The sequence below is a fragment of the Brassica rapa genome, chromosome A06, assembly GCF_000309985.2.
Source record: "Brassica rapa cultivar Chiifu-401-42 chromosome A06, CAAS_Brap_v3.01, whole genome shotgun sequence".
Lineage (NCBI taxonomy): Eukaryota > Viridiplantae > Streptophyta > Magnoliopsida > Brassicales > Brassicaceae > Brassica > Brassica rapa.
The window spans coordinates 26186864-26201263 of NC_024800.2; the positions used below are offsets into that span (position 1 = coordinate 26186864).

At 32.8% G+C, this 14400-nt stretch overlaps 2 protein-coding genes across 5 annotated transcripts; both read left to right on the plus strand.

Annotated features, from left to right (window-relative positions):
* The first annotated feature begins 7873 nt into the window (after positions 1 to 7873).
* Positions 7874 to 10735, plus strand: LOC103849397. Of its 4 annotated transcripts, none has more exons than XM_033272171.1 (3): positions 7874 to 8045; positions 9062 to 9214; positions 9316 to 10735. In XM_033272171.1, exons 2-3 carry the CDS (start codon positions 9076 to 9078, stop codon positions 10488 to 10490), a joined length of 1314 nt encoding a protein of 437 aa, XP_033128062.1. In that variant the 5' UTR covers positions 7874 to 8045; positions 9062 to 9075; the 3' UTR covers positions 10491 to 10735. The 4 variants fall into 4 exon arrangements, with proteins under 4 accessions (XP_033128062.1, XP_033128063.1, XP_009124411.1 ...); XM_033272172.1 differs by having other exon boundaries at positions 7936 to 8178; XM_009126163.3 differs by lacking the exon at positions 7874 to 8045 and adding an exon at positions 8354 to 8470.
* A 236-nt stretch (positions 10736 to 10971) lies between these two features.
* LOC103875429 (nodulin-related protein 1) lies at positions 10972 to 14363 on the plus strand. Its single transcript, XM_009153945.3, has one exon. The coding sequence runs from the start codon at positions 13450 to 13452 to the stop codon at positions 14110 to 14112; it is 663 nt and encodes a 220-aa protein (XP_009152193.2). The 5' UTR covers positions 10972 to 13449; the 3' UTR covers positions 14113 to 14363.
* The last annotated feature ends 37 nt before the right edge of the window (positions 14364 to 14400 follow it).

Here is a 14400-nt window from a genome sequence, read left to right on the forward strand (position 1 = left end):
CAAAAATAGCAGTTTTTTAAGAAAATTATTTAAAAATACACATATTGATGAAAAATTCTGAAAGTACTCAACTATCCACAATATTCTTGTTATCCAAATTTCTAAATCACAAAACCCAAATCAATATATTCTTCTAATAAATGAAAACTTCCAAAATAGCAGTTTTTTAAGAAAATTATTAAAAATAACATATGATGAAAAATTCTGAAAGAGAACTAACTATCCACAAATATTCTTGTTATCCTAATTCTAAATCACAAACCCTTAATCTACAGTATTCTCTAATAAATGAAAACTTTCCAAAAATAGCAGTTTTTAAGAAAATTATTTAAAAATACAACATATTGATGAAAAATTCTGAAAGAGAACTCAACTATCCAAATATCATTGTTATCCTAATTTCTAAATCACAAACCCTTAATCTACAGTATTTCTCTAATAAATGAAAACTTTTCTCTAATAAATGAAAACTTTCCAAAAATAGCAGTTTTTAAGAAAATTATTTAAAAATACAACATATTGATGAAAAATTCTGAAAGAGTACTCAACTATCCACAAAAATATTCTTGTTATCCTAATTTCTAAATCACAAAACCCAAATCACACATTATCTCTAATAAATGAAAACTTTCAAAATAGCAGTTTTTAAGAAAATTATTTAAAAATACAACATATTGATGAAAAATCTGAAAGAGTACTCAACTATCCACAAATATTCTTGTTATCCTAATTTCTAAATCACAAACCCAATCAACAATATTTCTCTAAATAAATGAAAACTTCAAAATAGCAGTTTTTAAGAAAATTATTTAAAATACAACATATTGATGAAAATTCTGAAAGAGTACTCACTATCCACAAATATTATTGTTATCCTAATTTCTAAATCACAAACCCAAATCTACAGTATTTCTCTAATAAATGAAAACTTTCAGAAATAGCAGTTTTTAAGAAATTATTTAAAAAATACAACATATTGATGAAAAATTCTGAAAGAGTACTCAACTATCCACAATATTATTGTTATCCTAATTTCTAAATCACAAACCTTAATCTACAGTATTTCTCTAATAAATGAAACTTTCCAAAAATAGCAGTTTTTAAGAAAATTATTTAAAAATACAACATATTGATGAAAATTCTGGAAAGAGTACTCAACTATCCACAAATATTATTGTTATCCTAATTTCTAAATCACAAAACCAAACTTTCCAAAAATAGCAGTTTTTAAGAAAATTATTTAAAAATACAACATATAAAGAGTACTCAACTATCCACAAATATCTTGTTATCCTAATTTCTAAATCACAAAACCTTAATCTACAGTATTTCTCTAATAATGAAAACTTTCCAAAAATAGCAGTTTTTAAGAAAATTATTTAAAAAATACAACATATTGATGAAAAATTCTGAAAGAGTACTCAACTATCCACAAATATTCTTGTTATCCTAATTTCTAAATCACAAAACCCAAATCAACTAATAAATGAAAACTTTCCAAAAATAGCAGTTTTTAAGAAAATTATTTAAAAATACAACATATTGATGAAAAATTCTGAAAGAGTACTCAATTATCCACAAATATTCTTGTTATCCTAATTTCTAAATCACAAACCCTAAATCTACAGTATTTCTCTAATAAATGAAAACTTTCCAAAAATAACAGTTTTTAAGAACATTATTTAAAAATACAACATATTGATGAAAAATTCTGAAAGAGTACTCAACTATCCACAAATATTCTTGTTATCCTAATTTCTAAATCACAAACCCAAATCAAAATTTCTCTAATAAATGAAAACTTTCCAAAAATAGCAGTTTTAAGAAAATTATTTAAAAATACAACATATTGATGAAAAATTCTGAAAGAGTACTCAACTATCCACAAATATTCTTGTTATCCTAATTTCTAAATCACAAAACCCAAATCAACAATTTCTCTAATAAATGAAAACTTTCAAAATAGCAGTTTTTAAGAAAATTATTTAAAAATACAACATATTGATGAAAAATTCTGAAAGAGTACTCAACTATCCACAAATATTCTTGTTATCCTAATTTCTAAATCACAAACCTTAATCTACAATATTTCTCTAATAAATGAAAACTTTCCAAAATAGCAGTTTTTAAGAAAATTATTTAAAAATACAACATATTGATGAAAAATTCTGAAAGAGTACTCAACTATCCACAAATATTCTTGTTATCCTAATTTCTAAATCACAAAACCTAAATCTACACAATTTTCTCTAATAAATGAAAACTTTCCAAAAATAGCAGTTTTAAGAAAATTATTTAAAAATACAACATATTGATGAAAAATTCTGAAAGAGTACTCAACTATCCACAAATATTCTTGTTATCCTAATTTCTAAATCACAAAACCCAAATCAACAATATTTCTCTAATAAATGAAAACTTTCCAAAAATAGCAGTTTTTAAGAAAATTATTTAAAAATACAACATATTGATGAAAAATTCTGAAAGAGTACTCAACTATCCACAAATATTATTGTTATCCTAATTTCTAAATCAAAACCCTTAATCTACAGTATTTCTCTAATAAATGAAAACTTTCCAAAAATAGCAGTTTTTAAGAAAATTATTTAAAAATACAACATATTGATGAAAAATTCTGAAAGAGTACTCAACTATCCACAAATATTCTTGTTATCCTAATTTCTAAATCACAAACCCTTAATCTACAGTATTTCTCTAATAAATGAAAACTTTCCAAAAATAGCAGTTTTTAAGAAAATTATTTAAAAATACAACATATTGATGAAAAATTCTGAAAGAGTACTCAACTATCCACAAATATTCTTGTTATCCTAATTTCTAAATCACAAAACCCAAATCAACAATATTTCTCTAATAAATGAAAACTTTCCAAAAATAGCAGTTTTTAAGAAAATTATTTAAAAAATACAACATATTGATGAAAAATTCTGAAAGAGTACTCAACTATCCACAAATATTCTTGTTATCCTAATTTCTAAATCACAAAACCCAAATCAACAATATTTCTCTAATAAATGAAAACTTTCCAAAAATAGCAGTTTTTAAGAAAATTATTTAAAAATACAACATATTGATGAAAAATTCTGAAAGAGTACTCAACTATCCACAAATATTATTGTTATCCTAATTTCTAAATCACAAACCCTAAATCTACAGTATTTCTCTAATAAATGAAAACTTTCCAAAAATAGCAGTTTTTAAGAAAATTATTTAAAAATACAACATATTGATGAAAAATTCTGAAAGAGTACTCAACTATCCACAAATATTATTGTTATCCTAATTTCTAAATCACAAAACCCAAATCAACAATATTTCTCTAATAAATGAAAACTTTCCAAAAATAGCAGTTTTTAAGAAAATTATTTAAAAATACAACATATTGATGAAAAATTCTGAAAGAGTACTCAACTATCCACAAATATTCTTGTTATCCTAATTTCTAAATCACAAAACCCAAATCAACAATATTTCTCTAATAAATGAAAACTTTCCAAAAATAGCAGTTTTTAAGAAAATTATTTAAAAATACAACATATTGATGAAAAATTCTGAAAGAGTACTCAACTATCCACAAATATTATTGTTATCCTAATTTCTAAATCACAAACCCTAAATCTACAGTATTTCTCTAATAAATGAAAACTTTCCAAAAAATAGCAGTTTTTAAGAAAATTATTCAAAAATACAACATATTGATGAAAAATTCTGAAAGAGTACTCAACTATCCACAAATATTCTTGTTATCCTAATTTCTAAATCACAAACCCTAATCTACAGTATTTCTCTAGAAAATGAAAACTTTCCAAAAATAGCAATTTTTAAGAAACTTATTTAAAAATACAACATATTGATGAAAAATTCTTAAAGAATACTCATCTATCCTAAAATATTCTTGTTATCCGAATTTCTAAATCACAAACTCAAATCTACAATATCCTCTAAAAATGAAAACTTTCCAAAAATAACATTTTTTAATAAAATTATTTAAAAATACAACATATTGATAAATAACTTAGAAAGAATACTCATTTATTTACAAATATTCTTGTTATCCTAATTTCTAAATCACAAACCCTAATATACAATATTTCTCTAATAAATGAAAACTTTCTAAAAATAGCAGTTTTTAAGAAAATTATTTAGAAATACAACATATTCATGAAAAACTATGAAAGAATGCTCAACTATCCACAAATATTTTTGTTATCCTAATTTCTAAATCGCAAACTCAAATCTACAGCATTTCTCTAAAAAATGAAAACGTTCATAAGTTCGAGCTTAGTGTCTTCATGGAGAATATCAGAAGACGCTATCCAATACCTTGTCACGATGTATACAGCACACAACTGTAACTACAAACAGAGATGTTATCTCAAATAATCAACCAGAAGGTTATCAAGATTTGGCACTTGGATGTTGCAAAAGACAGATTAAAAGACAAAATATTGCTTGTCGTTCTTGATGATGTGGACCTTGTGATGCAACTCGATGCACTGGCTAAAGAAGCTCGTTGGTTTGGTCCTGGAAGTCGGATTATCATCACAACACAAGATAAAAGAGTTTTTCATATGACATGGGATTAACCATATACATGAGGTGGGTTTCCCATCTGACGGTAAGGCTCTTAAAATATTCAGCATGTATGTGTTTGCTCAAAAGTCGCCGTATTATGATTTTGAGAGCCTTGCTAGGAAAGTTACACAACTTGCCGGTAACCTCCCTCTGGGACTAATGGTTATGGGATCTTATTTCCGAGGAATGTCGAGGCATGAGTGGGAAATGGAACTACTAAGGTTATGGACTAGCTAGCCTTAACGGAGAAATTGAAAGCATTTTGAAGTTCAGTTATGATGCTTTATGTGATGAAGATAAAGATTTATTTATCTATATATCATGTTTCTTCAACGACGTATGGATTGAAAGAGTCGAAGAATTTCTAGCAGAGAATTTTTCTAACCTGAGATATGGTCTTCATGTTTTAGATGATAGATCTCTCATATCTATCGACCGTGGATGGATAAGGATGCATAATTTGCTAGCACGTTTGGGTAGAGAAGTTGTTCGTAAACAATCAATTCATGGCCTCGGGCAGCGGCAGTTTTTGGTTGATAGAGAGACATGCCGAATACTGAGTAACTCTATAAATGGTACTTTCAATGCAGTTTTGTAATTATCCTTAATAAAATATTTTGATAACTTCTGATAGTTACTTATGTAAATTTTTTTTTTCTCAGTGTAGTATAAATGTAATAGGCATAGATTGTGAATATGCTGAGATCGAGGATGGGTTATATAAAAATGACAAAGCCTTTGAAAAATGAGTAATCTCCAATTCTTAAGGATCAGTGATACTCACCCAAGAATGCACTTACCACAAAGTTTGAAATACTTGCCTCGGACACTTTAGATTATTAGATTGGGATGGTTTCCCTTTTTTTTTTGACAACATTGGGATGGTTTCCCAAAGACATGTTTGCCTCCTAATCTCAGTCCAGAGTTCCTCGTGGAAATATACATGCCTTCCAGTAATCTTGAGAAACTGTGGGAAGGAAGTCAAGTAAGTATAATTCAACAAAAATCTCAATTGTACTCTATAAAAATCAGTCTTCATGAAAGCAGTATGTGATAAGCGGGCAATAATTCAATGTTTAACGCCTAGAACGATTAATTGGATTTATAGATTATAAATTAGGCGTTTAGGTATTTATAAATTATAACAATATACTTAATATATGTAATGTTGTACATTAAATATCATTACTCAAAATGATAAAATTCATACTATTTTGTTTTCATATGATTCTGTACTATAATATACTGATTATTAAAATTTATGAATAATAAATTGTATATTATTTATTATTGTAACCTTGTAATTGTCTAGGCCGTTTAAAAAGCAGTCGTCAAAATTTCACATGGTCTAACACATGAGCCTAAACGGCCGCCTAAAATTCTTTTAAAACGTTTTTTTAGAACACTGATGAATATGTTTTTTCTTTTTGTATAGACAATTACAAATCTCAAGCGGATATATCTGAGGGATTCCGAAAACCTTAAAAGGCTGCACAAAGCTAGAATCTCTTCCGATCAATATCAACATGGAATCTCTAAGAGAAGTTGATCTCACATGATTGTTCATCGCTGAAAACATTTCCTAAGATTTCAACGAACATTGAACGCCTCAAGATCAAGGGAACCGCAATAGAAGACATTCCTTCATCGATCTGGTCTCATCTTCATCACTTGGCTATGCTATACAGTGAGAACCTTGGGAAGTCCCGGAATGCTTTTGGTCTCATCCCGGTGCAATGCTTGTGTGATAAGAGAATACGAGAACTATCTCCATGGATAAAGGAAATGTCTCATCTACGTAAACTTGTAATCAGTGGATGCACAAAGCTAGTTTCACTCCGGCAGCTTCCTGGCTCCTTACTAGGGGCGGAACCAGAATTGTTTTGAACATGAGGCATACAAACATTTTTGAATAACATGGGCCATATAAAGATGTTTAGGCAAATTTTAACATTAACTATTAATGAAAATTGACAAATCAGGGTGGGGCACATGCCACACCTCCTCTTGCTTTGGATCCGCCCCTGCTCCTTACGATACTTAAAAGCAGAAAACTGTGAGTCCCTAGAGAGACTAGATTCTTCTTCTTATTTTAAAGATGTTGGTGCCAATTTTGGTAATTGCTTCAAACTGAATCAGGAAGTGATAAGGACTTGTAGGTTGCGGCCTTACCTGGTGAAAAAATGCCCATATAAGGCTTGTGTCTTGGTAGTTAATAATAAGGGTGACGCCGAGGTTTGTGACAGGAAGGAGGAGTTGGATGGATATTATTGCATCAAGGATAAACAGAATGGTACCACCAGTGTAAGGCGTAGATCAGGAATACACTCGCAACGTTTTCCACTTTTAAAGGAGCATCTACACGTTCGAGATCGAAGAAAAAGTGAATTGCACGTGCAGGGAATCAGTCTTTGAGTTCGAGATAAGAGATGGGAGGTTAGAGAATGCGGTCTAAATTTGGTTCCACACCTTTGATTTTTTTGTCTTTATGTCTGATGATTTCTCAAACAGTTTCTCATTAAGTCATTATAGCTCTTTTGTTAAATGATCGACCAGCAAAAAAATAAAATGTTTGTTGTTGTTCAAGGAATTACAATGACGTTAGTTATAGCAACAAAACCACAACTCCTATATGTATGTAGCCTTTGTTGTTGTTCAAGGAATTAGAATGACGGTGTCTTCTCTTGAGTTCTTTCCGGCAGCTTCATGTTCATATATAGTTATTGTTATTGTCTGTTACATTATATTTCAAGACATAACGAAGCCTTAGATGATGAACTTAGTGACAAATTTTTTACTATTGTATTGCCAAATACTTCCTACAGTTCTTAGTTTATCTATGGTGAAATTTTCCAAGAAATCACAACCAGTTTGATATTGCAAGAAACTTGTTGAACCAAAGACAAAGTCAAAGCGAAAGACAAAAGGCGCGCAAGTGAAATTGATTTCGGGAAATTAATACCGGTAATGGTATGACTGGTCCGGTTATCATAATCATATTTTAGATCGGTACATGTATATTTGGCTTACGATTCTAATTATTTCAAATTTACTGTATGCTTCTAAGATAAAAGTAAGCGTGGATACTGTAAAGCTCTCCACGAAAGAGGGCAACATCAGGATTCTCTTGTAGATTTAACTGACCGAGCCATGTAAGTAACTGAACCCGGTTATCTATATCACGGTTAAGGATCAGAATTTCTTAAATTCGATTTGATCGGTTCAGCACCATCCGAATTTAATACGCCTAAAATAAGCTGAGACGACACGTGGTCAAAGTAGAGGGTACTATAGTAATTGCCTCTTTTAGAGGATTTAATAAGGTTACGTCTCCTCTGCACCTGTAACCCTAGCCGCCTCGAAAATTCCTAATTATTTTTTTCTACAAATTTTTCGAAAGAAATTCCCTCAGATCCTCTCCTTCTTACAAATCGATCTTCAAATCAATTGTAATATTCTTGTTCTTCTTGATTTTAGCTTTCGATTGATACCTGTTTTGATAATCTTCCCTCGATTTGGTCAAACCTAGGTTTTTTTCAATCGGATCCTCGATTGAGAACACAAAACGTTAGATCTATCTAGGTATCGGTTCTTTCTTCAGATCTGTTTGATTTCCAGTTTTCCGCAAATTTCATTACCCTAATTTGTTTGGCGGAGGATTTGATGCGTTAGGGTTCGTTAGATCTGTTAAATCCGATTTGCCTTAAGCTTGCGAGTGGTCATAGAGTTTGAATTGCTCTTGATTTATGTTACGTCTCCTCTGCACCTGTAACCCTAGCCGCCTCGAAAATTCCTAATTATTTTTTTCTACAAATTTTTCGAAAGAAATTCCCTCAGATCCTCTCCTTCTTACAAATCGATCTTCAAATCAATTGTAATATTCTTGTTCTTCTTGATTTTAGCTTTCGATTGATACCTGTTTTGATAATCTTCCCTCGATTTGGTCAAACCTAGGGTTTTTTTCAATCGGATCCTCGATTGAGAACACAAAACGTTAGATCTATCTAGGTATCGGTTCTTTTCTTCAGATCTGTTGATTTCCAGTTTTCCGCAAATTTCATTACCCTAATTTGTTTGGCGGAGGATTTGATGCGTTAGGGTTCGTTAGATCTGTAAATTGATTTGGGGCTTTCGTTCGTCTTGCTAGTATTCATCGATTGTTTGAATTTGGACTCTTGATTTCATGATTCTAGTCCTGGATTGAGAAATCTAGGGTTTAGAAATTTGGGGTTTTTTTTATTTGGGGCTTTTTTTTAATTAATTGGGAAAACACTTATCCATGTGCAAAGTTTGACTTTTGACTAAAAATTAAAACTACCACATACTCATCAAAACTTTAATTATCGTGGGTCCTAGTTTGTAAACTCGCATCTAGCTATATATATGCACATGAATATTGAAATTACCTTGTATAAATTATCAACCTTTACTGTCAAGAAAGTGACTTTTGGTTTTTACCATTCAGGTCTTAAAAAGAACATGGGATTGAAGAGACCTTTTGATGCTGAAGAGATGCAAGAGTGCAATGCAAAGCATGCAAGACAGCTTACTTACCACCCTGACCAATTTGACCAATCTATGCCATTTCACGTTCCTCTGGACAAGACAGCTGTCTTAGGTACCGTTGTAACCTCAAAGTTGTTTTAAAATGTTTTACTTAACTTTGGTTAAAGTAAAAAGCAGCTTGTGTTAACACTTTGGACGTCTCTTTATTTACAGGAGAAGATCTGAATGGCCTCTGTGAGAAGAAACCGGCATGGAGTAATGCTGCAGATCATGTTGAGAAGGATTATGACACGTGTGCACCCTTCTCGTGGGTCTCAACCGGTTTGTGTCAGGAGGATGCTCAGACTCAGTCATCACTTTCTCATGAATCTTCTGGATCAGACCTCACATGGAGACCACTTTCCCCGGTGGAGGATGTTTATACTTCCCTGATGAACCAACCTCCAAGGAAACTAGTTCCTCTTGGGTCTAATCACCAGGCAGACATCCCTGAATGTGAGAGTCCTGTTCAAGCAAACGATGACTTGGAAAGAAAACTGATGGGAAAGTGCATCATACCAATGCCTGACACTGACCTTTGTGGAGCCGGTCAAGGAAGAAAGGAATGTCTCTGCCCGGATAAAGACACGGTCAGATGCGTGCGGAGACACATCATGGAAGCGAGGGAGAGCCTGATCGAAGCTATTGGATACGAAAGGTTTACAGAGCTAGGGCTGTGTGAAATGGGGGACGAAGTTATAAGCCTATGGAGTGAAGACGAAGAAGATCTCTTCCATAAAGTTGTCTACTCCAATCCTGTTTCGCTCGGTCGCGATTTCTGGAAGCAGTTAAAGGCAACGTTTCCTTCAAGAACCATGAAGGAGCTTGTTAGCTACTACTTCAACGTCTTCATCTTGCGGAGACGTGCAACCCAGAACCGGCTTCAAACCCTGGACGTTGACAGCGACGATGACGAGTGGCAAGTGGAGTACGACGTCTTTTGCAAAGGAAAAAGCTCTTCACATGTAGATAACGAGGAGGAGGAAGAAGAAACAAACAGCAGCGATGATGACGATGATGAAGACGAAGAAGACTCACCGGCTAACGATGCTCACTGTGTATATATGGATAAGGTTTCAAGAGAAGGCGGTGAGGTGAACGTGGAAGACGACTCGTGTATGTCCTTCGAGGTGCATGACTCCAATTTGGTATTCCCTCACAGCCCTGTTGAAGACAGAGCGTCCCACGGATCTGGTTTGTTTTCTTTCGATGATGCGTGTGATGGAAGACTCGCATCTTCTGACTGTTGGACCAAGAACAACGACCTTCTACCAACGTCGAACATCATGGAGGAGATATTTGGTAAAGACGAATGGGGAGAGAATGGTGATAACTTGAAGGGGAAGTAGTTGAAGGTTTCTTTCTCCGACTTCTGCAGAGCTTTTTTTTTTGGTTTTTCTAAGTGAAAAATATTTAAAGAAGCAGAAGTTTGAAAGTTTCTTCTTCCTTGGAATTTTCTTTCGGTGGGTTTTTAGGTTGAAGAAGGGACCTCTGTAACAGGAACCCTTTTCTTTTTAGGTTTGATACCTCAAGATTATTTAATTAATCTTTGTATATTTTGCTGTATAAAATGAAAAAAAAACGACTTCGTCTATTTGGGCTCTCTTCTTGTAGGCCCATCCAAAAGTAAATGATTTGTCAAGAGTTTGGCCATACACTGCTTGGCATTGGATCCCAATATTCCGTCCAACCGAACACCACGTTACTATAGATTTACAAGATCGGGTCACCTATCTTGGTTTTAGGTAAGATTTAATTCACAAGTAGTTTAAGCTACTCATTTTCCGATGCATAAATTCTTACAAATAAAATTCTCAAAGTCTTTGAAATGCTTAGCCAACTTCACGACATGTGCTTCTTAGTGCCTCACAATTCAACACCATGGTTTATGTACCTGTTTTTAGTTTCCCCCACACGATCCATGAGTTTTTATCTCGGTTTCGATTAATAAAATCTTTGGTTTAGCAGAGTGATCTTTTGGTTTTACTTACCTTAAGATGAACATTATCAGGACAGTTTGATACCAACTGATCAAAAGTCTTTCCTACCACAATCACCACACTTTTTTCCTACATATTTTGTTGGTTAGTTAATCTTAGTTAATATAGAGTCCCAAATATAAACATAAGCTGCATGTAAAAATATACACATGAAGACGAAATCAAAGAACTAAATCTTTCTAACAAGATTCAACATTTACTAAATACCTTCGGTTTAAGCCTTGTGGAAAAAATCTTCAAGAGGTTGAGCCTGATTCTGAAGGTCATCAGCCTTGGCAAAGATATTTACCTAACCAAGGAAAGAAAAACAAAAGTAGGATTCAATCATAATCGGGAAAACATATAATCGAAACTGCTAACCTATACAAACTTATATGACAAAAATTCTAACATGAAGTTAATACATAAGTCTGGAGTAAACTCAAAGAATATTGCTTTCGGTCAGTCTTGTGATCAACTAAAACTTGTTCTAGCCTAGAAATTCCAATATGTTCTCCATCTGATACGATACATCAGAATAACCATGCAATACTTGAAATTATTATTCCAATAAAACATCACAGTATCTCATCGAGCTCATGGAAAAGAAGTTTCGCGACATCGCTGAGAAAATCAACATTAGGCATAATTGGGAAGTGAAAATAGTGAGTGAAAATATTGTTATTTGCAACATATTTATAATAGTGGGCCGATGGATACCTGAAACGGCAGAAGTGGGAAAAATATGCTTAGTTCAACATAGTGAAAACCTTTATTAGAAGTGATGATAGATGTGACGGAGGCTGGGTGAATCTTCTTCTTTTTTTGAGCAAAGGCTGGGTGAACTCCTGAAGCTCTAAATTAGGGTTCATACGGAACGTCGGCATGATTGACAGAGAGGCAAGAGCGATGACGATCCGTAATTTACTAATTATAAATATTGGTGGGCTTGAATGATAACTTGGTCGATTGAGTGTTTTTACATAGACCCATTAAAAAATAAAACAGATGACATTCATAAATATATATTTGTTTCGGTCATCAATGTACAAAGTATCCTTTAGTCTAGTGGTATAAATGTTGGTGTTTATATCATAGTAACCCGGGTTCGAAATACAAACTTGACATTTTTCACACTTTTTAAAAGTGGAGCCCACTTACCTGCTGATGTGTCGCATCAGGAGTGATGCAACTGCGCTATTATAATGTAGATTATCAAATTTACAAACATCTCATAATGGTGAAAGTGTAATTCAAAACATTTATGCATGAAAAAACTCAGACCGTGCATCAAGGTAAAATAGTAGTACTCCCTCTATATACAAATGCATAATGTTCTACATTTTTAGCTTGTATACAAAAGATTGATGTTTTATAATATAATTAATATATTATTTTTAAAACTAAAAAATAAATTAAAAAGTAAAATTATGAAAGTGGAAGACTAAGCAAAGGAGAGGTAAGCATGGCCGGCAAATTCGTGATTCGTCTCATTAGTTATTACTTATACATTTTGTTATTGGTTATTGCTAGTTTCGTCCTAAGTGTTTTCTTATTATGTATGAACTCTTTTCTATCTTGAAGTGTGTTTCATGCAAGTTTTTTTCTCACTATAAAACTGTTAAGTCTTTGTAAACGTTTATGTTTTATTTTAATTTAAATGCCTTTATTAGAAAAAAGAATTTTATTGATAAATCAAAAATTAATAATTAGAAAAATATATTATTGTTTCTTAATATATGCGAAAAAATCTTAAACAACATGAATTTGTATACAAAAGGAGTATTATAATTCATTTTTGTGCGACTTATAATTCATTTTCTTACAATACTATAATTACGTGTTAAACTGTATAAGTAAACATGACCAACATGAAAGAACTCAGACCAGACATCAGGGTAAGGGAGCAAAATAAGGCATTCTTTTAAAATGCTATAATTACGCGTGTTAAATTGTATAAGTAAACATGGTCGGATCTGATATTCTGGGGTCCAAGTAAGAAAAGAAGAAAGAATTAACCAATTTAGTAGCTTATGTCTCTATATATTTAAGATTGTGGGGATAAAACAAATGTTTTTATTGGGTTATGCCCATATATGGCTCTGAAAGTAAACATGTGGTAAATGGTTAACAAGTGGTAATGAACGAGGGGCTTTGTTTTGTTTATTTGTTTGGGTAAGGGATCAATGAAATGTTAACTGAATTAACCTCTTCTTGACCATATCCGTAAACGCTAATTACGTCTTCTTTAAAGTAAAGTTTGTGGTGCAAAGATCATGACTATAATTATCCCCATTAAGTAGGAGAGGCAAAATAAAACTAGTGGACAATGAATGAAGTACTAATCTTTCTCACTTTCAATAAATACCATCCCCGAATAACTAGTTACTTTACATTTTCCAAATCCAAGATCAACTCAAACAACCTTTTACGTTTGAGACAAGACAAGACAAGAAACATGGATTTCCTCACCGACCAAGTAAAGAAGAAATTCTCCGACAAGAAACCGGAAACTTCAGACCCAGACCCGAACCACAACAATAACAAACCGGGCCACACCGTTCCAACGCATAAACCTGCTTCCAGCTCCGATCCAACAATGCATAAGCCAGCTACAAACGCCGAGCTCATGGCTAGCGCCAAGATCGTAGCGGAGGCTGCTCAAGCCGCTTCTCGCAACGAGACAGACAAGCTCGACAAAGCTAAAGTCGCTGGAGCCACCGCCGACATACTAGACGCAGCTCAAAGATACGGCAAGCTTGATGAAAAGAGTGGTGTTGGTCAGTACCTCGAAAAGGCTGAAAATTTTCTCCACAAGTACGAGTCTTCACACTCTCACTCCTCTGGCGGTGCTGGTAGTCACGGTGGTGTCAGCGGAAGCCATGGAGGAGGAGCTGGAGCACCGGCGGTTAAGAAAGAAGATGAGAAATCGGGAGGTGGCAGTCATGGGTTAGGAGACTATGCTAAGATGGCTCAAGGTTTCATGAAGTGATTATTATTAGTAGATCAACAAATAAATAATTATGGTAGTGATATATATTATCTTCCATGGTTACTATTAAATATAAGTTGTCTGTTTTGAATTTGTAAACTGATAGATCATGTAAAATAAAATATTAACGTTCGCTAGTTCTCATTACTCATGGGAAGCCATTAACTTTGTAAAACTAGAGATGATCTTAAGACGATGTTTGAAAATCAGCATCAGAAGATAACCAAAACCTGAATTATATTCAGATTGAATTGGTTTATCCAGACCTGATTCTCTTTTTAGAGTTTT